Source organism: Eretmochelys imbricata, chromosome 12 (assembly GCF_965152235.1).
Source record: "Eretmochelys imbricata isolate rEreImb1 chromosome 12, rEreImb1.hap1, whole genome shotgun sequence".
NCBI classification, from domain to species: Eukaryota; Metazoa; Chordata; order Testudines; family Cheloniidae; genus Eretmochelys; species Eretmochelys imbricata.
In genome coordinates, this window is record NC_135583.1 from 9,623,086 (window position 1) to 9,646,212 (window position 23,127).

A 23,127-nucleotide genomic window follows, 5' to 3' on the forward strand; every position below is an offset into this window, starting at 1 on the left:
ATAGTAGTGCAACTTTTGTGTTTCAGTTTAGTGATTATTACTCAATGATGTTTTAAGATAACAGTTTAAGATTGGAGATGTGCCAGTATTTAAATATGACCAACCTCTGTCTATTCCTGCTAACATCTATGGTGAGACGAGATGGGTGAGGTAATGTCTTTTATTGGACCACCTGAAGAAGAGTTGTGTTTAAACTTGTCTCTCTCACCAACAGAATTTGGTCCAATAAAAGATATTACCCATCTTGTCTCTCTATTATCCTGGAACCAACATGGCTACAACAACAATGCAAACATCTGTGGTGTCTGTCAGAATGTAGCCAGTCTCCTTTTGATTGTTCATTGCCATCCAATTGCTATGTGGTGACCTAGGTGAAATGTTGATAGTCTCAATCTACCTTGTCTTCTTAATCTAGTAGAGACATGCCCCTATTTTTAAAATAAATACCACTCATTTAAACCCTTGTCAGCAGAGAGGCCAACATCTGAATGGGTTTGGAAATTAAGTTCTGTTTTACCCCTGGAGCTGGTCTTTCCAGACTACGATTGAATCACATTGGTTCAGCAGTGTCACGATGCTTGCATTACTGCTGTCTGTGCTGTACCATTTCTTTCTATCATAGGACTTGTCTGCCTGGGAAAGTATATTGTTATAATTATACCAGTATAAACGTCTCATGTGGATACTCATATTCTGGAATTAGTGGCTTTTTTTCAATTTAGTTTAAATTTCTTCCCTAATATCATAAGTTAAACCAAAATAAAGACAATCTTTGAACAGAATCAGTGTCCGCATAGAGCAGCTAGTGTAACCATATTGGTTTAAAGTCACAGCTTATGTTATATTGAAAAATCTTCCCCATGTAAACAAGTCCTTACGCTCTGTCTAGAGTAGAAAGAGGTTTTTAAAATGTGTTTAAAACACCACTTACAACCTAGTGTAGACAGGGTTTTAAAGACGTATTAGGTGGTCAGCCATGACCCCATGCTTGGTGCCCAATGGTGCATGAAATATGTTAGCTAGTGTGTTTTAAAACAGTCTGTTTCGCTGCTCTAAACAGAGCCTTCTGGTTTTCTGGTAGTGTTCCCCCAGCATGTATACATAACCGCTTTGTTACATCAATGACTTTAGTCTCAGCCCAGGAGCTTCCATGGGCAACAGATTCATTAAAAAACAGATGTATTGAAGACAGAATTCCTTGGCACTGTAGGTGATGTTGCATGAAACATGCATGTCTGTACTGGTAAGGCCTGGTGAGTCTAGTCTCTTCTTTGCAAGGTCCCTATTGTACACATAGCAGCATGAGGATAGTAGGGGTGAAATAAGGGAGACATTGGAACTGGTGGGTGCCTCCAGTGGCGGAGGTGAAAAAAAGCTGAAAGCATATGTATAAGTGGGGGAGAGCAGCTGCTCTTACCCAGTCCTCAAAGGCTTCAGGCCATTTGCTTCTTTTTCCATTCCCTTATTCCCATACATCTCAGCTATTGAAGTATGATCCAAAATCAGCTGAAGCCAATGGAAAGACTCCCACTGACTTTAATGGGCTTTTGGACTGTCCCAGTTCCAATCCCTTCTGGCAAAGTCCTGAACTCCCTTAATTCCTATTGGAGTTCAGCACTTCCTAGGATCCAGCACTTAGTTAATAAAGACCAGTAGTTTGCCTGTCGGTAACCACGTTTTCCATTTTCTGTCTGCATTCCTAGGGAAAGATGTCATTCTTGAAAGCACCCAGCAGTTTCTCATTGATCGTGAAGCAGACTTCAGGAGCAACATTGTAAACCTGCCTGAAAATTCAGCTCTTTATATTCCATCAGAAAATATGGCTTCCTATCTTTCCTCTGTGGGTCTCCAAGGAGATATCCCATTAAACCTGAGCTCTCCCACTGAAAGTAACTAGTGATCTATTTAGCTTTACAAGACAGTTGTGCCTTTTACTCCCTTACAAAACATCTACAGTTTTGAATGTAAAGGAACAACAGTGACTTAGAAACACACGAAAGAGTGGTTGTTGCTCTTTTTGAATTGATGGAAAACTCAGCCACCATACCTGTTTGCACCGCCCAAGCTGCACTTGTTTCCCCATGCTTACCCAAGACAAATTTTACAATAGGCAGTCTTCTTCCAAGAAACAAACTTGTGAGTGCCCAGTTGCAGGAAATCAGCTGTGCAACTGGTCCACCCCTAAAAGTGTTTTCTTTTTTACCCATTTCCTTCTTTTGATATGATGAGAGATACTCATATCTCTCCCTTATCTTCACAGTTTAAGCAGAACAACCTGAATTTGCACATCCCTCATCCCTCAGTTGACATCAGTCTGTGCAGGAGATGGAACTTTTTCTGAAGACCCATCCTAGACTGTGAAAGAAACTCCCATAGAAACTAAGGACCATCATAAATCATACCACCTTCCATTCCCAGTGTAAGATATACTTATTTGACCTGCCTTCTTCAACATCAACACTGAGCAGCATGGACATTTAATTATTTTAGAAAAACCTACCAAACCACAACGCTCCACTGCACACAGAATTCCCCCCCGGGAAGGGGATGAGAAGGAACGAACCACATGTGATACATGTTAGACACATCACTTAGTGCAATTCTGGAAGGCACTCAGATACTACTGTGATGAGGGCAGTATAATAACCTATTTCGAATAGTAGATAAAATAGGACAAAGGGCTGGATATAATTTTGGTTTTCAGTGGCATTTCAATACTTTGCATGCATATCCAGTCTAATCTACTGTGTGTTCGCATTGACTTGGAGGTTATTCTGAGTCCCCTGAATAAGATTTTGCTAGCCTGTTGCTTTATTCATATACACAAATGAGAGGACCCAGATTTCTTTAATGGGATCCTGATTGAGTGAGACTTTCAGTGCAAATACCTGCTGGGGGTGGGTGCGCTGAGAGGTACAGTGTACTCTGCCCACTAGCTTTTCTTGTATTCTTTGTCCAACCTAAACCAGCGTCCAAACCTTGAATCAACCTTCTCTTTCATGTGGTTTCTGAAGACTACGTTTCTCAGCAAAGCAGAGCTTTGTTTTTTATAATGTAGTTCTAGTGTTACCCAAGGGATTTCGTATGGAGAATCAGAGATTTACTGTGTATCAGTTGTTTCAGTATTTTCTAAATAAGTTGCATTTCCCTAGAGAAATTACTGACCCAAATACCTAGCAATTCAGACCTAACTTAGGCTTTCAAGCTGAAACAGAAAGGAAAGGCATAAGCCATGCCAATGTCAAATGAAAGAAGCACCCTGCCTCCTCTTACTGCCATGACGATTCATGGTACTGAACCATGTTTCTGAGCAATTTGAATGGTCAAGTAGCATCCATCCCAAAATATGTATTGAGATAAAGTATAACTGCAGTCAAATTCTCCTTAATGGAAAAAACACCCCAAATTTTAAATGGACTTCCCCTCAGAGCCATTTCCTCCATTGATTTATCAATAAATAAAGAGCTGCAAGAGTTGAGAAGCGTTGTGCTGGTTAACAAATTTTGTCCATCTGACTTAATACTGTGGGTGCTACCCTTGTGATTTTCACTGAGTACCTCTGTCCCGATCCCACAAGGTACAGTCCTTTAAGGAATTATGATGCAGCAGCATTTCTATAAATTCCATCCAGTATTTCTGTGGTTGTGACTAAGGGAAGCCCATGGCAGTCCCCACTGGCTTCCTATTTAGAAAATATACCTAGTTGGACCAGGTATCCCTATATGATACATCTATACTGGGAAGTAAAGATGTTTCTTTGATTATCTGTGTGTAATTTTCAGCAATGAGCTGAGCTGAAATTTATTGAGTTGATTTTTATTCCGTTTACTTATTTTCTTTTATTAGAAAACTTAAAATTGGCTGGAGGCTTGTTCCACCTGACAAACTTATGGTTTCCTTATTCAAGGACTATTTAATCACCTGGATCTTTACACACAACTTCCGTTGCAACTGGTCTTTGTGTGGCAGTCTAAAGCCCTTATTCAGTGAGGTAATTAAGGAAATGCTTGATTTAAGCCACTTGAGTAATCCCAGTGAAGGTGATGGGACTATCACATGCTTAAATTTAGGCATGTGCTTAAGTACCTTTCTGAATCGGAATCCATTTGTGGTAGGAAAATGAACCATAGTAGGATAGCTACTTGCAAATAGGAATAGACTAAACACAGTCCAAAAGAATGAGCAATTCCAAACAAGCCCTTATATAAACAGTTAGATTCCAGCCTCCATACTGCCAAACATCATACTGTGACCACTGCCAGCTGCTACTCTGGGAAGAGTCTCTCTTTTTCTTTAGACCTTTTGCTCTATTATAGGCATTAGATTGGAAATTCATGGTAGAAAGGAACCCCTAGCAATATTTTTCTGGAATCTCCCCTGCAAGGAAGTGTGACTGTATTTCCTGGCTTTTTACACTTTTTGTTAACTTTACTTGAAGTTGATGCATTGAGACTGCATTTTTGCACTATGCTGTACATTTGTAAAGTTTTACAGAGAACACTAATTAAATACATTTCCTTTTTCTCATTTAGTCCTGCTTTGGCATCTCTCCATTCCCTGTTCCCTCTTCATTTATAAGTGGTAATGACTTCTTATTTCAAGGGGCTTGCATGTGGGATAGGACCAACTGCACTGAAATCTAATTGTTTTTTTTCCAAACGGACAGTTGGCTCCACAAATCTTTAAATAATAAATAAATGAGAAAAGAATACTAACACAAAGCTAGTAAATCTGGATGAATTTTTCAAATTAAGACCCTAATCTTGCGAAGGCTTATACATGTGCTTAACTTCATGCACTGTGAATAGGTCCATTAAAGTGAAAATCAGTGTCTAAATCTGGTTAGTTACTGAAATTTGGCTGTTTGTTGTTCTTTAAACAGTTAAACACTTTTTTTGTGGAAACATTCCAGTTGCTTCAAAATTCTCCACTTTTCAAAAATTTTTGACAAAAACTTTTAGGGAATCATGTTGCCTCTTGGTCATTTCAGGAGGCGGGTGTTGTTTTTTGGTTCATTTATCATCAGTAGATTTTTGTTGTTTTGGGGGGTTGGTTTTTGCTGTAATAATTTTGATTAGTCAGTTTAGTCACATGGTGGGATTTTTTTGTGCAGAATTTTTTTTCTAAAAATTCTAATTTCAAAAATAATTTCTAAATAAACAATTTTATGCAAAATTCAAAAAAATTGGACCGTTATAAAACATGATGAATTTTGCTGAAATTCACATGAATAACTTTTCTAGTTTTTAACCAGTAGGATTTTTTAGACTAAATTTTTCTCATCTTCCCATTATCTCTTCTATTTGATATTCACAGTCAAATGCCTTTTACTGTGGTGATGTGGAGGGAAGATGGGAAATAATAATTATTAGCAAAGGGATATCCCACTTGAAAAAAGGCCTACTGCCTGTTTGGAACATTAAAATATTGTAATTGTGAGGCTTGACCAATAAATGGCACACTATTTTGGGCTGTTACTTTGCTTAATCATAGAGTTTAAGGCCAGAAGGGACCACCAGATCATCCAGTCTGACCTGTCATGTATAACAGGCCACCAAGACCACCCAACATTCACACCCTAAAAACAACATCCAAAATTAGACCAACCTCCTTAATCCTCCCTGGTGTTTACTCCCTCTCTCCTCTCCCCCAATTTCTTTATAGAAAGCAATCATATCCTTTCTCAGTCTTCTTTTTGCTAGACTAAACAAGTCAAGCTCTTCTAGTCTCTTGCCATAAGATAGGCACTCTATTCTCCTAATCATCCTAGTAACTCTTCTCTGCACCTAGTCCAGTTTGAATTCATGTTTCTTAAACACAGGTGATCAGAGTTGTACACAGTATTCCAGATGAGGTCTTAGCAGTGTCCTGTACAATGGGATTAATACTTCCTCTCTTTCTAGTGGAAATGCCTTGCCTGATACATCCTATGATTGCATTTGTGGTTTTTTTTGCAGCCACATCACACTGGTGGTTCATGCCTCCTTATCATCCTGCAATTGACCAACATACCTACTTCTTTCTCCTCCTCTGTCACTTACAACTGATGAGCCCCCAGCTTGTAGCAGAAATTCTTATTATTAGATCCCCAAAACCCTTACATTTTGTAAGGTTATTCAGATCCAACTCTGTATTGGCAATGCCTCTCAACTTTGTATCACCAGTAAATTTCATTAGCACGCTCCTACTTTCTGTGCCAATGATATTAATAACACCTATTGAATAAGATTGGTCCCAGGACCAATTCTTTAGGAACTCCTCTAGTAATCTCCCTCCAGTCAGATAATTCACCTTTCAGCACAACCTGTTTCCATCTCCCCTTTTGCAGTTCCTCATTCACCTTACAATTCTTGTACTAAGCCCTATCTTATTTAGTTTAACTAATAATTTCCCATATGGTACTGTGTCAAATGCTTTACTGAAGTCCAAGTATACCAGATCTACCACATGTCCCTTATCTAAAAACAATCAGTTATTTTCTCAAAGAAGGAAATCAGGTTAGTCTGGCACAATCTACCTTTGATAAACCCATGTTGCATTACATCCCCTTTTCAGTTTACCTCCATGAATTTAATTATTCTTTTCTTCATAATGTGTTCCAAAGTCTTGCCTACTACTGAAGTTAGACTAACAGGTCTGTAATTGCCGAGATCACTTTTTTCCCCCTTAAATATAGATATGATGTTAGCCATTCTCCGGTCATATGGTACTACACCCCAAATACATCGATATATTAAAAATCCTTGCTACTGGACTAGCAATCTCATGTACCAGTTCTTTCAGTATTCTGAGATGGAAATTATCCATTCTCCCCGACTTGAACACATTAAGCTCTTTGAGTTTAATTCCACCTCACGTGATAATTTCCATTACTATACATTCATTTCCATCAGCCATCCTGCCTTCACGCTCTTGTTCCATATTATCATCCTTACTGAAAATCAAATCAAAGTATTTGTTTTATTTTGAAGCCATACCTAGATTATATGCTGATCATATGCAGCTCTCCTTTCCAGCAGCCTCTTTTCAGCCCAAAGTCATGTTACAATATAGATCTCTACTCTGACAATTATAGTACATAGTGAGTCCTCGATATGTTTCTCAATAGCTTGGTTTTGGTTCTGTTACTTTGGCCAGAAGTCCCTCAGAGTTCAGACAATTGCTGTTTACTTTGATGGGAGGTGCATAAACTGCAGAAAACTAAGGAAAGTGTGAGAGTGATCATAAATAACTGACAGCTTAAGGAACAAGAAATGTACTGAGCATGCTCAGTATTTGTTTATGGCTTAAAAGTCCAGGTTGGCCAGTGTTTCACATTTAGTTTCAGGGTTACATCTTCGCCAATTTCATATTCTGAAGGAATGCCTTATCCTTGTGCTACAGCGTGAGGTACTGTAATAAGTATTTCCCTGAATTAGCAAAACACTTATGCTCATACTTAATTTCAATCACATGCTTAAGTCCATTCCTGTTTAGCAAGATAAAGTGGCTGAGGTAATATCTTTAATTAGACCAATTTCTGTTGGTAAGAGAGAGAGAAGCAAAGTACTTAAGCACATACTTAAATCCATGGGTCTTAAGTACACTTCAAACATGTGCTTAAACAAGTCCATAGACTTCTGTTAAGTAATTATTTCAATGCTTTACTGAATACAAATGGACTTAAAGGTTTTGCTTTATTTGAGGCCTATATGGTTTGGTTCTTCTGACCAAGAATTAATTTTATAGCGAAATAGAGTGGGAAACTATTTAACCCCAAATTTCTTTTGTGAAAATGCCACTGTGACTGGTTATACAAACCCCACACCAATAAGGAAGGGGTTCAGTAGCTGCTCTGGGCCCAAGCAGCCCCACCCTGCATACCTTCAAAGCATGCATGGCTTGGAAGAGGAGCTCAAAAGAAGAGCAGTCCAGCTCAGGAGGATGGCAGACAGTGAAGGTAAACTGACCTGCACTATGAGCTACTGAGAAGGAGCACACAAGGGGCTCGTGCTGCCCGTGGCCAAGCTATAGTGATCTGACCTAGCCTGCAAAAAAGGGACCTGAGAGGTAGAAGTGATCAGGGAGGTAGCCATAGAGGACCCCAAGGTGCAGGACTTAGCTATCTATCATTGGATTGGAGCTCGATGGAGAGGATGAGCTCGGGCTCCCCTCCCAGACCCAAAGATGGACAATGACATGTCTATCCCTCAGTAGGGAACTTAACTCGGAGAAGACCCTGAAAGTACAAGGGTTATGGACCACAAGACCCCAGCCCAAGAAGGAAGCCCTGAACCCCCACTGAATTCTGAAGCATTCCCTATTATCAGACTCTTTATATGTACCCCAAAAAGGGTGAACTTGAAAGTGTGACCTGGCCAGAAGGCTGAGTCACTGAAAGGACAGACCATTGCAAGGCAGAATTGTAGTAAGAAAGGGGAACGTTTGGGAGGAAGACAACCTGCCACCCCCTACCTGACCACTGCGCGGCACTAGCTGTGAGTGTTCCCCTTCACAGCCACATCACTACTTTGCATTTACAATTTACATGGCTTCCAATGAGCATCATGCATATTAAAAACCTTTAATTAGATAAATATCATTTAGTGCCTTTGCTACAGATGGGCAAAGACAGATAAATTTAGAAGTGTCTGAAACCCTTAAGCTCTAAAGTCACTTAGCCACACTTGAAAATTTTATCCTCGGTGCTTTGCCCAACAACATACAACAATTCAGACAAAGACACCATAAAGAATAGAACCCATGGGATCTAGCTTCAGGCCCCTCCTCCCTCTCTCTCTCCATGGAGTCACACTCCCTCTCTTTTTAAAGATGCCATTGTTTTCATGGAAATTGGAGCAGAGATGTCAATGGAACATAAAACTCAAAAGGTATTGTACAGGGCTTCGCCTCCCCCACTGGTTGGGCGTATAGATGAGTGTGGTTTGAGAGAGGCTGGGCAATGCAAAGGGTAACAAAGTATTCTTGTGGGGGTAGAGCTTCCAAGTGTCTCGAGGGGGCGCTGCCTGCATTAAAATGTTTGTTGGATTTTTGATTATATAATCTTGCCTCATTTATTTGGGACCCTGTGTTGCTCCATTCATGTGGGGATGGATGGTGATGAAATGACCCCCTATGCAGGCCAATAGAAGCAGGGTATACTAGTGTAATGGGTTAATTGATACAGGGTCATCTGTGACTATAGTGTGGCCTGCAGTTCTGGACAAATGGGGATACTTCCTGAAGAAAGAGTTTGGGTCCATCCAGTTGGCAATGGAAGAATGAAATGGGGGAGGTGGCCCCAGTATTTGGTCAGGCCTTGCTGAAAACTGGAATTGTAGAGATGAAGGTGGCCCAGGAAAGCTGGGTAGCCGGAGTTCGGAGTCTGGGTTTGGACTGTCTGAAACTTTAACAGTCTCTTTGCAGGTCTTGTTGGGTATCTGACTGTTGGAACTGAGGGTCAGCTATTTCAGGTGGGTTTAATACAGTTGGGAAGGAGGGTATGTGCTATCCAGGAACAGAGGCCCTGGGGGTTCTGACAGGTGTGTTAGAGGAGATGCATCAGTGTGCAGGAGCCCGACTGCCACAAAGTCAGAGGGTGATTTTATGGCAGTTGGTGTGAAATTATAGGGGGTATTCTCCAAGGGGCCATACGATTTGGATCAAACCAGCCTAGTTAAGCATGAGATCAACACAGGTAATGCCTGGCCTATTAAGGAAGACCCACATCACTTGCCTGTGGTCCACCAAGAGGAAACTGAATGGAAGATTCATGAGATGGCGACTTCAGGAATTACTGAACTATCCAGAAGTCCTTGATTATCTATACCCCCTGGCACTGGTGGGCAAGAAAGACAGCACAACACAGATCTGTGTCGATTACCCACATTTGAATGAGGTGACCCACAAGGACTCAGATCTAATGCCCCACATTGACAATATGCTGGAGACATGAACAGAATCCAAATGGTTCTCTTCACTGGACCAACAGAGTGGTGCTGGCAAGGTGTGTGTGTGGGGGGAAGTCAGCCCCTATGAAGACCACCTTTACCTAGGGACAGGGCTTGTGGGAGTTCAGTGTCATGCTGTTTGGATGACATAATGCACCAACTACATTTGAGCCATTAATGAAGCAGGCCCTGGGCAAGCCACCACTTTTCAGGGGTCAGTGTACTTGGACAACATGCTGATCTGAATAGGAACTCTTCTACAGCACTGGAATGGGCAAGTAATGTACTAGAGCAGCTTCCAGGAGCAAACCTAAAGCTCAGCCCTGCAATGTGCAAGTTGCTCTAAAGAGAAACTCTTTCTGGGACACGTTGTTAGTGAGGAATGGATCTCCACTGACCCAGGAAAAAGTGCCTGCAGTGGCCAGAACCCCAGCATATTCACCGGCTTCAAGGGTTCCTGGGCCTTGTCCCTTATTACCAGAGGTTTCCTGGAGCTTTGCTGGGATAGCTGCCCCATTGCCTAGACTAGCAGCGAAAAGGTCACCATTCATGTGGAGAGCCAGGCTGAGGTAGGCGTTCCGAGACCTGAAGTTGGCTTTGATCACTGTGGGCCAGTGTTGGGATATCCTCTGCCAGGTTACTTATTTTGTGTTGGGTAGTAATTCAAGCTAGACTGGAACAGGAGCTGTGTTTTCCCAGGTGCACAACAGACAAGAGCGGGTTGTTGGGGCCTGTTATAGTAAGACCCTCCAGAAACCGGAAAGGAAACCTTTGAGACCCGCAGGTAGCTCTGGGCAGTAATCAGAGCTATTGAGCTATCACCCTGCTGTTTACAAGTTCATCTAAGATTTACTTATTGACTTCGGATTTATATACACGTCACAGAAAAAGTAGCGCCTTTCCCAAATTACAAGTATGGCCTATTAAACAGCTCAGAAAGCCCAAACTATCAGAACTGTTATCAAAATAATGGACACTGTTAGAAGATAGCAAATCAGGATGAATCTGTCAAGAATAAAGGCCACCATATGCCACTCTGATTTGGCCTCCTCTTCTCTCTTACTCATGATCATGTGACGACGGATCATTAACAGCTCCAGGAGCACCTTCTTCAGCAGTTTAATTTCCGCACTGTCATGTTCTTTTTGTAAACACCTCCTGTTTTGTATGTCTGCTTCTTTTCCCACCACAGAAGTAGCTACAATCACAACCAGAAAAATAATTGTATGTAAAGGTGTTGGTGGGGGGACAATTATTTCCAGTATATTAGACAAGGTTTGGGAAATGCTGATTCTCTTCCAAAGAAGAGAGTGGTTCAGTAACTTGCCCTCAGGAGGACAGGGGCAGAGTAAGGAATGGAACCCCCCCATGCCTGTGCTCTAACCATTCGTCTGCACAGCAACTAGTTGTTACTGATGAACAAAATCAACTAATCAATTAATAACCTGCATATATGCGATGGGTGACTGGTGAATAAAATCTGCCTCCCATTTCAGAGTCTGCCTACTGAAGTGAGTTCACTCACTTCATGCGAGTCACTTCTTACCTGGATCTCACTGTTCCTTTTCTATACAAAATGAGCAAGAGCTCACCAGATCCGATCTCTGGGCATGTTCTTTGTGAAAATAACATACTGTTGCTAAAACCAATGTTGGTTGTTTAATGTGCTGGACTCTGCTACCATCTAGGGGTTGGGAGAACTGTTCCTAGTAACGAGGGGAAGTAATGAGTAGCCCCGCAGGGCAGGAAACACACATTTCCCTCATCCATGAAACATTATCTACAACTAGCTGCAGTCCAGAGTCATCCTGGGATGGGGAGGGTCCTGGTCAGTGAGATGCACAAAGGAGCCTAAGGGAGTTAGGTGCCCAGTATGGCCTTGCTGTTGGATTAACACCAGCAGGTACCTTTGTTCATGTTCCTGACTCCCGCAGCATTGCTTTCAGTAACTTCTGCTGTGTCGATGCGAAGTATGAAAGCCAAATGCTTCAGTACCCAGATCTTCAGCCACTGGGGCACATCCGGTCGTACTGCTGAGAGATGCAGCATGTAGGAGATAAAGATGGAATCGACAATGCTGATTATCATGATCACCAGGCACACAACACAGAAAACACCTGGAAATGATTGCAATAGAATAAGCTCATCTCCTTGATCATGAATGTCACCTACCCACAATGGCTCAGATCCACAAAGGCACGTAAGTGCCAAAGTCCCAGCATTGGCTCTGTTGTGATTCATAAAACTCCCACCAAAGCCTGTAAGTGCCAAACTCGCTCGGCACTTATGTTTTCAGGATAAAAGTTCCCTAAGCACCTATGGTTCTGCCTCTGAGCTTGTGCACAGCTGCCTCTCTCTAGGCATCCGGATGCCTATCTCCCACCGAAGCCCAGAGCAATCCATGAACCAGTTAAGGACGGATGCTCCTCTGCCTAACATGCATGTGGGGCCTGATCCAGTAGGTGTGTTCAGAGAGTGCATACCAGATCAGGTCCGATTTAAAATCCAAGGGAAGCGGGGGGAAGAGGAGCAGCCGACCTTATAACTTTTATCCTAGTGGTTATAGCACTCACCTGGGATGTGGAAGACCCAGGTTCAATCCCGCACCCTTTTAAGGAGGAGAAAGGATCTGAACAGTGGGGTTTCACCTTTTAGGGTGCTCTAATCACTGAGTTATGGAGTCACTTACTCTCTCTGTCTTTCTAGCCCAGTGACTGTTTAAGTATGTATGCACAGTGGAACAGTCATTGGGCCAGAGAGAGAGAGAGAGAGAGAGAGAGAATGTGTGTGGGGGAATGACTCTGTAGTCCAGGGTACGGGCATCCACTTGGGAGATGGGAGCGCCCAGGACCAGGTCCCTGCTCCAGTCATGTCTCCATTAGTTAGCCACACTGGAACAGCTGCAGCAGAGAGCTGGTGGGCAGCCCACATGAGAATATCCCATAGGTCAGTGGTTAGAGCATACTCCTGAGAGTTGAGACCCCTGTTCAAATCCTCTCTCCGCCTCTGGCAAAGAGGGAGGGGAGGGATTGAACCTGGGTCTCCCACATCCCAGGTGAGTGCACTAACCACTCGGCTAAAAGTTGTAATGTCCAGCAGCAGCAGCAGCAGCATCTCCTCCGTCTCTGACCGCTTTGTGTGGCACAAGGCAGGTGCCTAACTCATCCCTGCAAGAAACTCCTTCGGCACCTAAGCTGCCTGCCTCTAGGCGGCTGCTTCCTGGGCGCGGATGGTGAAGCAGAGCTAGGCACCTAAACCTGGGCTGCAGGAAGGTGCTGATTCCTGGGTGGGGGCGGCGCTTAGCACACACTCCTGTCGTCACCATCTCCCATTGGCTGGCTTAGGTCGCTCCACATCTAGTGTGCTGGCTTTTGAGAATTGCATTCTTCGGTGCCGCTCCCTCCCCATTCACTGCATAGGGAGCCTCAGCTGTGTGGACTGTCCTGCTGATTTTTCTAGGCACCTGCGACACTCAGTGTTGCAGCCTCCCTTCCTGGATCCCACCCCATGTAGCTGTGTATCTTAGCGTTTTGTATAGTGGCCATCAAAAGTACTGAATGGTAACCTAGAGCTGCACTGCAAAATCCCTAGGGTACTTCATGAAGTCTTTTGTGCGGGCCAGCTGATAGGACACTGGACTGGGATTCCAGAAACCTGAATTCAAATCCCGTCTTTGGCACCAAGCTACTGTGTGACCTTGGGCAAATCATGTCTCCACTCTGTGCCTCTGTGTCCCCCCCACCCTCTTTGCCTGGCTTGAGATTGTAAACTTCTGGGGTCAGGGGCTGTTTCTTACAATGTGTTTGTACAGTTGCATAGTCTAATAGGGGCCTGAGCTCTGTTGGAGGCTTTAGGTGCCATTTCAGTATAAATAACCACAATAGTAATAGCAGACGGTGCAGCTCTCACCCAAGATTGGTGTGACTTCTGAATTGGGAAGCAAATCGTTCAATATCAGCAAGAGCACAGAGAATCCCAGAACAACTGTTATTTTAAACCCCAGCCGCTCGCCTCCTTCCATCGGTATGAACATGCTGGCAACATCCACAAGCACCAGGAAACCGGCAGGGACTATGAGATTGATGACATATAGGATTGGTACCCTCCGTATGGTTATCTGTTAAAGAGCAACCCTTGTGAGCAGTGCACTAAAACCTTCCGCCTCACTAATCTAACAGAAAGATGGACACATTCTACCGGAATGGGACTTTGCTTGGGTCTCTGTTGTTGTTGTTTATTTATATAGCCCCAGAAATGTACCTTTTTTACCTTGTGCTTTTAGAAGACAAATAAGAAAGCAGGATTCCTGCCCTGGAGAATGTACTATCTAACAGACAAAACCAAACCACAAAGGAACATTTCAGCACAAGAAGCTGTGGAGATAATCGTGCGAGGACATTGGTTTAGGAAGGATTCCTTGGCAAAATGAGTATAAAGGAGTGTTTGAAGGAGAAGAGAAAGGGGGAAGAAAGGAGATGCAATGTTATTCCCAGAGTGAGGGGCAGTAACACAGCAGGCACAAAACTGAGCACAGAAACGGGTGATGAAGTAAGCAAAAAATGGAAGAAGAATACACAGCAGTGAAAGCAGAGATGTAGGTTAAACCAGAGTCAGACAGTAATATGAGGCCTTGAAGGAAAGAGTTAGGGGCTCAAACTTGATGCAGTGAAAGACAGGCAGTCAATTGAAGGGAACCAATGATCATTGCTGTGACTGGAGAAGTGAAAGAGACTAGAAACTTCAGGCCGAGATTGGAGATGGTGAGGCAAGAGATGGAAGGCCAGGGATTAGGTACCTGGAACAGTCAAGATGAAGGATGATCAAGGCTGGACAAGGGATTTGGCAAAAATATTTCTTGGGTGACAAGTCTGAAAAAACACCCAATTTTATAAACAAAGTATCACCATGGTGGGGCTTTAAGGCCAAACAGTCCTATTCTTGTTATAAACAAGTTATAAAAAATCTATTGCAATAAGATGTTTTCTAACATCAGCCAGCCAAGAAAGGAAATATAACATGATATAAGGAAATCTGTAGTTTCCTTTACACAGCTTTGTGTTCCAAAGTGATTGTGATACACAGATTTCCCTGAGCTCCCTCCCTAAAAAGAAAGTCAAGTGGAAAGGCTAGATTAGGAGAAGGATGGATTTTAAGTAGGCTAATGCTGGATAGACAACAGTTGTGCTAACTGGATTATTAAATACATATCATAATTTGGGATCAGATTCCCTAGCTATAGGCTACATGTGCAGTGTGTACTGTTTCCAGTCCTACCTGATATGTGACTTGACTCCATTCTTTCTCCTCAGCAGATATGTTATTGCTCAGAACATCCACTTTCTCGAGGATCCATTCACTTTTCGCATAATTCTCCTGGGAAGATTGTGTAACTGTAGAGGAGTTGGACTTGGGCACCACAGCTATATCCTGAACTGTTTTAAATTAGAAAGGAGAATGATACGGGTCAATCCATTCCCAGGGAATATGACCCATTTCTGCTTTGATGCATTTGGACGGGCTTCTTCCAATGAGAAAAACCATAACAGCCATGTGCTCAGCGATCACCTAGGTGTGTGAGTTAAAATCTCATCGCACGTTCCTGCAGGGATATTCCACAGGGATCGTGATGGGCAGCTGCCCAAGATGGCACATTCAGTCAATCAGTGGAGGGTTTGATCACCCAGCATTCACTCTTCAAATAGTCTAAGAGCATTGGTACCATCCTGCTCGCTTACAGTCAGCATGGCATTGCGAGATTAAAGGGCAGATAGAGTGACAGGGCTGTGCTGGATAGTGAGAAGCAGCACTGCCGGGGGGGCTCCAGTTAGGACCCCAGAGTTCCCCAGCATGAAGGAGAACAGTACAATACGATGGTCCCAGTGTCTGCCTGTTGGTGGGGAGGGGAATGGCTCCTTCCCTCCATCTTTGAGGGACCTTCACCCCTTGCAGGTGCCAGGAAGGAGCAGTCCCTATGTTTTCTTCAGCGTGGCATGCAGTTGTGCCTGGCACTCACACAGGCGCCATTGCACCTTTTCCCCACGCACATTCATGCAAGGATTGGACACCATCTGTCCCTAAACCATTAGCAGTAGAATGGGAAGGTGGGAAATAAGGAGCTGAGCGAGACTGAAAGCTGACTCATGCAGAGCATTTTATCAGGCTGTACGTGTATCTCAGTGGAAGCCCCACGCCTATTGAATCAGCCCATCATTAATTCCCAGTTTGGGCAAAGCACTTTTGTGTCTCCAGGAAGGGTATCCTCTGGGTTGGTTGGGAGGGGATTGAACAAAGTCCACACCCCTTTTAGGAATTGTCTACACCATCTCCAGGGAGCGATCTATAAGTGACCTCTAGACAGTCAGATTTCTGCTAAATAGTCCCCAAGGGTGAAAACTTTGTTCACCAGCCCTTCCCATATTATTGATGCTAAATGGAGCCACCAGCATCCTGCACCAACCCACGTACCTCTATGCACATAGGGACCAAAGGTCAGATTGCACTTCTGGGTGTCAAATGGAAATTTGTAGATATCCAAGCTGCAAGTGCTAACTATCCTGATTGATTTCCATTGGTCAATGGTGCCATCACTAGAGAGGGACATGAAAGGAACTGTGGGGGATTGAGGATCTTCAGTCCTAAAGAAGGAAAAAATGCATTGGAAATATCAACACTGGATCTTTGAAGAACGCAGCGGTCTTTGCCAATGAGACAGAGAGGTGGGAGAGAATAGATCATTGGGCCTCTAGACTGTTAACAAATGATGTTAATAATGATGGGTGTTTAGACACACTGCTGTGACTCATATCAAATAATCGATGTTTCTGCCTAAAATGATAGCAACTAGCAACTGAAGGAAGAGGGAAAAGGATGAATTTGTTGTGTTCTGTTAGGTAATACCCTGCAGTAAGTTGCAATGTGTAATGCTGGTTGAGAAGAGCAACGCCATGCAGTTTATTTTTGTGTAGTTTCATTCATACAAACGCTGACGAAAGTCCCAATAAATTACTGCATGTTACTCACACATGTTATTCACCAGCCATTCACAACCTCATCCCACAATTTCAACCCCACTCCTCAACTTAATACTGAGAATTTACATTTCAGAGACAAAGAGATCAGGCTTCCATACAGAGTCCACAGGGATAGAGATCTTAGAGATTCCACAGAAGCTTTGGGGATCCCAAGTGAGGAACTGATTTTTCCAGCTCTGAAAAAAGAAATGGATTGTTAGGGGAAGATTCACATTTAGTGAGTGTGATAAAGTGACATGATAAATTAAGAACATGATCCTCACCATTTGGAATCTCACTAGTGAAGTAAGGATTTGTAACTTCTCATCCTAGAGGAAGAGAAAGAACTGAGTTCATATCTATTGTGTCTCTAATAAAGATGCAGAACATTTCCTGCATGGGTAATGACTGCTAGATACAGGTTAGTGAGACCTGGAAGGAAGTTGAGATACTAGCAGCTAATGGGAGTAGCTGAGTGATGTTAGAGAAGAAGTTATGAGTGTTCACATTGTATTACAGGCTCGTGAAAAGAAGCAAGAAGGATATGTTGCATAGAGAAATTAAGGCCGCTTCTGCTCTTGGGAATAGCACTGGTGCAGTGTCAGTGGTCCCTGAGTTGAGACAAGGAGATGCAGGAATTTTCACCCATGCACTGGCAGAGTCCCTCACCAAGTCCAGGGTGGCATGTAAGGTGACATCAATTCTGACGATGGAGGGCTCTCTCCAGTTAGTCACTGGGCGCACGCTCATCAGGCGAGGATTAGCAACTGCAATACTCAGGTTATTCATCACATCCCAGTAACTGCAGGTCTCCTGGCTGGTGGTCAGACCTGTTCCCAGAGAAACAGAGAGGGGCCTTTCAGTGCTCCTGGTAAGGATGGCTGGGCTCTCATCCTGGAGCTCTCAAATGGACTGCATGCATCTAGTTTCGTATAAGGCACCCAACAGCCTTCAGCTGGTAATAACCCAGCATTAGAGCATTCTGTATTACCAGCAAAATGGGCAATCAAATGGATGCACTTGCAAAATACCCTCTGTGAAAGAAGCGTAATTATAATTATTTACAACATTTCAATCATTCCTAACCCTGCAAAATCTTCATCCTAGCCTTACTCTCCGAAGGTAAGATATCTCCCTGCTTTACGTATTTATTTATGTACACACGTATTAAGTTAATATTTCTTATATATGGGGCTACAATGGATCAAAAAAGAAAAACATAGCAACTGTATTTCCTGAAGCATGCTAGTCATTATTTAGCCTGTGTGATGGGGTGTAGCAGGTCCTTTGAGGGCCCCTGCTGGAGGCCTTGTGGTCCTATGGCACCCCACCCCAAGAAAGGAGGATTGAAGGTGGGTCCTCCCGGCCTGCTGAGAAAGGCTGCAGGGACAGGGCCCCTCAGAGCACAGCAGGCTCAGTTAAAAGGAGCTGCAGAACTTGAGCACATGAGTTGCTGGCTGGAACCCGAACGGTGAGGAAGGGCTGGAAAACAGAGAAACTCTCCAGGCAAGGAGACCTGGGACAGACCCTGATCAACCAGGGATTAGACAGAGAGAACCCAAGGACTGTAACACTAAGGTAACTGGTGAAAGTGAAGGGACTGAGTGGGAAGCAGCCCAGGGAAAATAGCAGCAGCAACTATTAAGGGAAGCAGTACAAGGCTGCTATTCTAGGGTCCCTGGGTTGGGCCCTGGAGTGGTGGGCGGGCTGAGTTCCCCCACTGGCCACGGAGAAAGTGACCTACGTCCCAGAAGGGGACATACTGAAAGCCAGAGAAAGGGGCTGGAGTTTAAACACGCCTAGAATTGGGGGCCAAAGACCCTGTTGAGGGCCAACCATATATTGAACTTTGTTACCCCAGAAGAGGTTCACCCATTCAGCTATTAACCAGGTGCCTTAGCTGGAGGGCTGAGCCACTGAAGTCCCATCCAGCCAGGGCAACAGCCAACAGGGGGCACTGGGAGTGGAGAACAGTGTAGATTTGCATCCAGTTGACAGGTGGCGCTCATGGAAGTGACTGCCCTCCATCACAGGCTGAAATCAGAACTTCACAGAAAATAATATTGTAAATAATGGAACAATCTAACCCTTGATCTCCCTCCTAATGAACCTAGGGTTGTGTTTTATCTGCATTCATGAATCAACAGTGGTTAATGTGAAATTTTCATCCATTATTTGAAACTGGATGCAAATGCTTTGCTCTGTTTGGATATCCACAAGCTTTTTGGGGCTGTCCTTTGTAGCTGTATTTTGAGTTTGAGCCATGTTCAGTAGAACAAGTCACAGGATGGAAGTCAAGGCTCCCTACCGAACATCAACCCATAAAAAACACTTTCCACAATGGCCGCTATTCAACTTCTGACATTGATCCGAACAAAACAATTTCACACAGAGAACATAACAAAACGTGTCAACTTCAAGCTAAGTTTCATTTTAACGAACCATTTAAGCAAACGCAGCAGGAAGAAACACATGCAAACAGATCCAAGAAAAATTATCCCAGACCTGTTTTGAACTGGGCTGACACTGCTGACATAATCCCCTTCTGGAGAAGAGCTGCCCCTGTCTATGTCAACATTGATGCCTTTCCCTCTGATTGTTTTTATAGATGTATGATAACAGGAGCATGAAATGAGACTGGCCTTTACTCATTCCAATTTCTAAGGCTTTGTGCTCAATTTCAAATGAAGGTTTAAGTCCAAGACTTACCTAATGCCACGTAATTGACCAGTATAAATATAAGCCATCTTGTCATACTTGTTGCATGGACTATAAGCACTAAGTGCCTGATCAGCTCCTGTGCTGATGTAACACTGGATTTTTCTTTGCTGTCTTCCTGAGACCTGTCTACGTAAAGGGAGTGGCAAGTTTCCATTAAGTCCCCATCACACAGGGAAGGAACGGAACAATATACCCAGAGTTGTTCAACCTGTTCCCAGCCCTCAGGCAGACTTTGTCCCAAACTTGACTTTATATACTTTATACAGTGAGGGCTCAACCCTCCCTGTGGTATGCAAGGGTGGGGAGAAGCATCCAGCAGGCACAATGCCTCCTGGACTCTGAGAGAGTTTAGGTCAGCAGGCCCCAGTGGTAATTTGCCATTTTAGGGAGGTGGAATGTGCACTGTAGCAAGGACATTGGGATTAACATCCCCGGGTGTAAAGAACAGTTCTGTGGGATCTGTAATTGCCATGACTTGCTCTCTTTGACCACAACTGACATATGAGCCAAAGGATAGCAGCGCCCCCAACACCAGGCTGTTCCAGTACCAGTTGACAAGGAACAAGGCCATGTGCTGAATCACCAAGTCCATTTTCAGCAGCTACTGGGTTTTCCCTGGAGGTCCCCCATCCAAATAGTGACAAGGCCTAATCCACATTAGCATGTAGCTAATAGCATCAAGACAAAAACCCCACAGGCTTAAAATTGTTCCTGTCTTTCAATCGGTTGTCATCTCACCTGGGGCACAGTGGAATGGACATTATATCTTGACCTGTGGAATTAGTTAGAGGCCCACGTTCCCTGGGGGGACTGTTATTTTTTTGGGTTAGTTACCATGAGGTCACATTTTCTTATGGGCTGCATTAAGCTCTCTTTGTACATTATTAGATTGCTATCCTGCTGAAATTGCACAGGGTGTTCCCTCTATTAACATTGTTGCATGCACGGAGGTTGGTACTATCCCTTGTTATTTTCCTGTCCGGTTTTAACTTGATATGCTCTTGAACTCAAGGGGAGTCATGATGTCATCACTACTGTCTGACGTGGAATCCCCCTCTTGTGCAAGTCTGACTGAATCTTTCTGAGATCTTCCACAGCTCTTACACACATGGCTAAAATGGTTCAACTTTGACACATTCCTTGCAATGCTCTCCTAATGCGGGACACATCGCCTTTACCTGCTCAAGCTATGTCCCACAATAAATTCATCTCACTATGGATATGGAGCTGGCTGGGAGCGACACTCGCCATTAATGTTGATTTTCAGTAAATCTTGGAGGACTGGGGAAGTTCCAGAAGATTGGAAGAAAGCTAATGTGATGCTAATTTTTAAAAAGGGTAAAGAGAATGACCAGAGTAATTATAGGCCTGTCAGCCTGACACTGATCCTGGGCAAGATAATGGAGTGGCGGATACAGGACTCAATAATGAACTAAAGAAAGGTAATGTAACTAATGCTAATCAACATGGGTTTATGGAAGATAGATCCTGTCAAACTACCTTGATATTTTTTTATGAGATTATAAGTTTTGTTGATAATAGTGTCGATATAATATACTTAGACTTCTATAAGGCATTTCACTTTTGGACTGCATGACATTTTGATTAAAAAACTAGAATGATATAAAATTAACATGGCACACATTAAATGCATTAAAACTGGCTAACGGATAGGTCTCAAAATGTAACTGTAAATGGGGAATAGTCACTGAGCTAGTGTGTTTTCAGTGGGGTCCCGCAGGGATTGGTTCTTGGCCCTATGCTATTTAACATTTTTAATCAGTGTCCTGGAAGAAAATATAAAAATCATCACAGATAAAATTTGCAGATGATATAAAAAGTGGGGGAGTGGTATGCAATGAAGAGGACAGGTCACTGATTCAAAGTAATTTGGATTGGTTGGTAAACTGGCCACAAGCAAACAATATGGCTTTTAATACAGCTAAATGTACATCTAGGAACAAAGAAAGCATGCCATACTTACAGGCTGGAGGCCTTGTCTGGGAAGCAATGACTCTGAAATGCAGGTTGTGATGGATAATCAGCTGAACATGTGCTACCCATTATGTTCTCAGTTTTGAGAATATTATGTTCAGTTTTCCCTGGAGGTCCCCCATCCAAATAGTGACCAGACCTAACCCACATTAGCATGTAGCTAATACTATGTTCAGTTTTGATGCCAACAATTCGAGAAGGACATTGATAAATTGGAGACGATACAGAGAAGAACCACGAGAATGATTATAGGATTAAAAAACATCCTTAAAGTGAGAGACTCGAAGTGCTCAATCTGTTTAGCTTAATAAAGAGAAGGTCAAGAGGTGACTTGATTACAGTCTAGATGTATCTACACGGGGAACAAATATTTAATAATGGACTCTTCAGTCTAGCAGGGAAAGGTATAACATGATCCAATGGCTGGAAGTTGAAGCAAAGCACGTTCAGACTGGAAATAAGGCCTAATTTTTTAAGAGTGAGAGTAATTAACCATTGAAACAATTTACCAAGGTTCATGTCGGAGTCTCTATCTCTGACAATTTTTAACTCAAGATTGGATGTTTTCCTGAAAGATGAAGTCTAGCCATTATTTTTGAGACGTTGTATAGCACAGGCTATGGGGGGGGGGTCAGACTAGATGATCAGAACGGTCCCTTTCTGGCCTTGGAATCTATGAATTTATGGAAACCTGGCCATTTGTTCACCTTTGCTGTTGCTTCACTGCACGTACAGGAGTTGTGCCTCCTAGGCCTTCTCTCTTGAGGCTTCCACTGCATGCCCCATGTCTAAACATCTGTCTAATGTGAGAGTGCCTTCCTGGAGCAGCCACTTGTGTGTGGTGAGCCCAAGTTCTGCAAACAATCCTGTCTCAAATTAGGGAGTCTGTCAAGTCCTCAAATATTGCATGTACCAACCAATGTGCATAAGGCTGTTACATAGGGGTTTATCCCCTCCACTTCAGACTGGTATCTAGTGAAAAATCTGTGTCATGCCAGTTTCATTCTGCTTTGGGGAGCTATAAGTCCCGAGGGCTCCTAGAATTGCGGTGATACTTGAGGCAGTGGTGAGCTTCAGAGTGGTGCAGACATCTCTGGCTTCTTCCCCAATAAAGTAAAATAGCAGTTTTACTTTCCCATGTTGTCATGTTCCTGAAGGGCTAGGTCTGCATACACCTGTAACTCCTCCTTCCACCAGGTACATTGCTAGGCTAGGTGTGTGTCTGAAAAATCCAGGACTATGCGGGGGCTTCACATAGAGTTCCTAGATAGATGAAAGTTCAGCCAAGGAGCTACTGGCCCTGGACACAGGCACTCCTATAAGGATCCAGCTATTAGAGACACCAGGAGTGGACAGGAGTCATGAGGGGTGCAGTGGCACCCAGGTCATACAAGGGGACTACACAAGAGGGATAAGTGACCCAAAGGAACAGGAGACACTTACAAGCCAGCAGACAACACCCAGAGAGCCTA

General features: G+C 43.4%; 2 protein-coding genes across 2 annotated transcripts in view; one reads left to right on the forward strand and one right to left on the reverse strand.

Annotated features, from left to right (window-relative positions):
- HSF4 (heat shock transcription factor 4) overlaps nt 1–4,670 on the forward strand; it is a 34,638-nt gene extending 29,968 nt beyond the window's left edge. Inside the window, exon 13 of the mRNA XM_077831059.1 lies at nt 1,704–4,670. Coding sequence (XP_077687185.1) covers nt 1,704–1,897 — 194 coding nt within the window. The 3' untranslated portion in view covers nt 1,898–4,670. The remainder of the gene's footprint in view (nt 1–1,703) is intronic.
- Nucleotides 4,671–10,861: 6,191 nt separating this feature from the next.
- LOC144272982 (5-hydroxytryptamine receptor 3A-like) lies at nt 10,862–19,686 on the reverse strand. The gene is made up of 6 exons (XM_077831417.1): nt 19,649–19,686; nt 16,395–16,564; nt 15,204–15,361; nt 13,839–14,046; nt 11,837–12,046; nt 10,862–11,127 (listed from the first exon to the last, which is right to left on the reverse strand). Exons 1-6 carry the CDS (start codon nt 19,684–19,686, stop codon nt 10,862–10,864), a joined length of 1,050 nt encoding a protein of 349 aa, XP_077687543.1.
- Between the last annotated feature and the right edge of the window lie 3,441 nt (nt 19,687–23,127).

Coding starts and splice junctions, on each gene's coding strand:
- LOC144272982 (XM_077831417.1), bottom strand. CDS start 19,686: ATGGCTTATATTTATACTGGTCAATTACGTGGCATTAG. Junction 16,565..19,648: donor GGTCAATTACGTGGCATTAG/GTAAGTCTTGGA, acceptor TTCCTTCTTTAG/GACTGAAGATCCTCAATCCC. Junction 15,362..16,394: donor TGGTCCCTATGTGCATAGAG/GTACGTGGGTTG, acceptor AATTTAAAACAG/TTCAGGATATAGCTGTGGTG.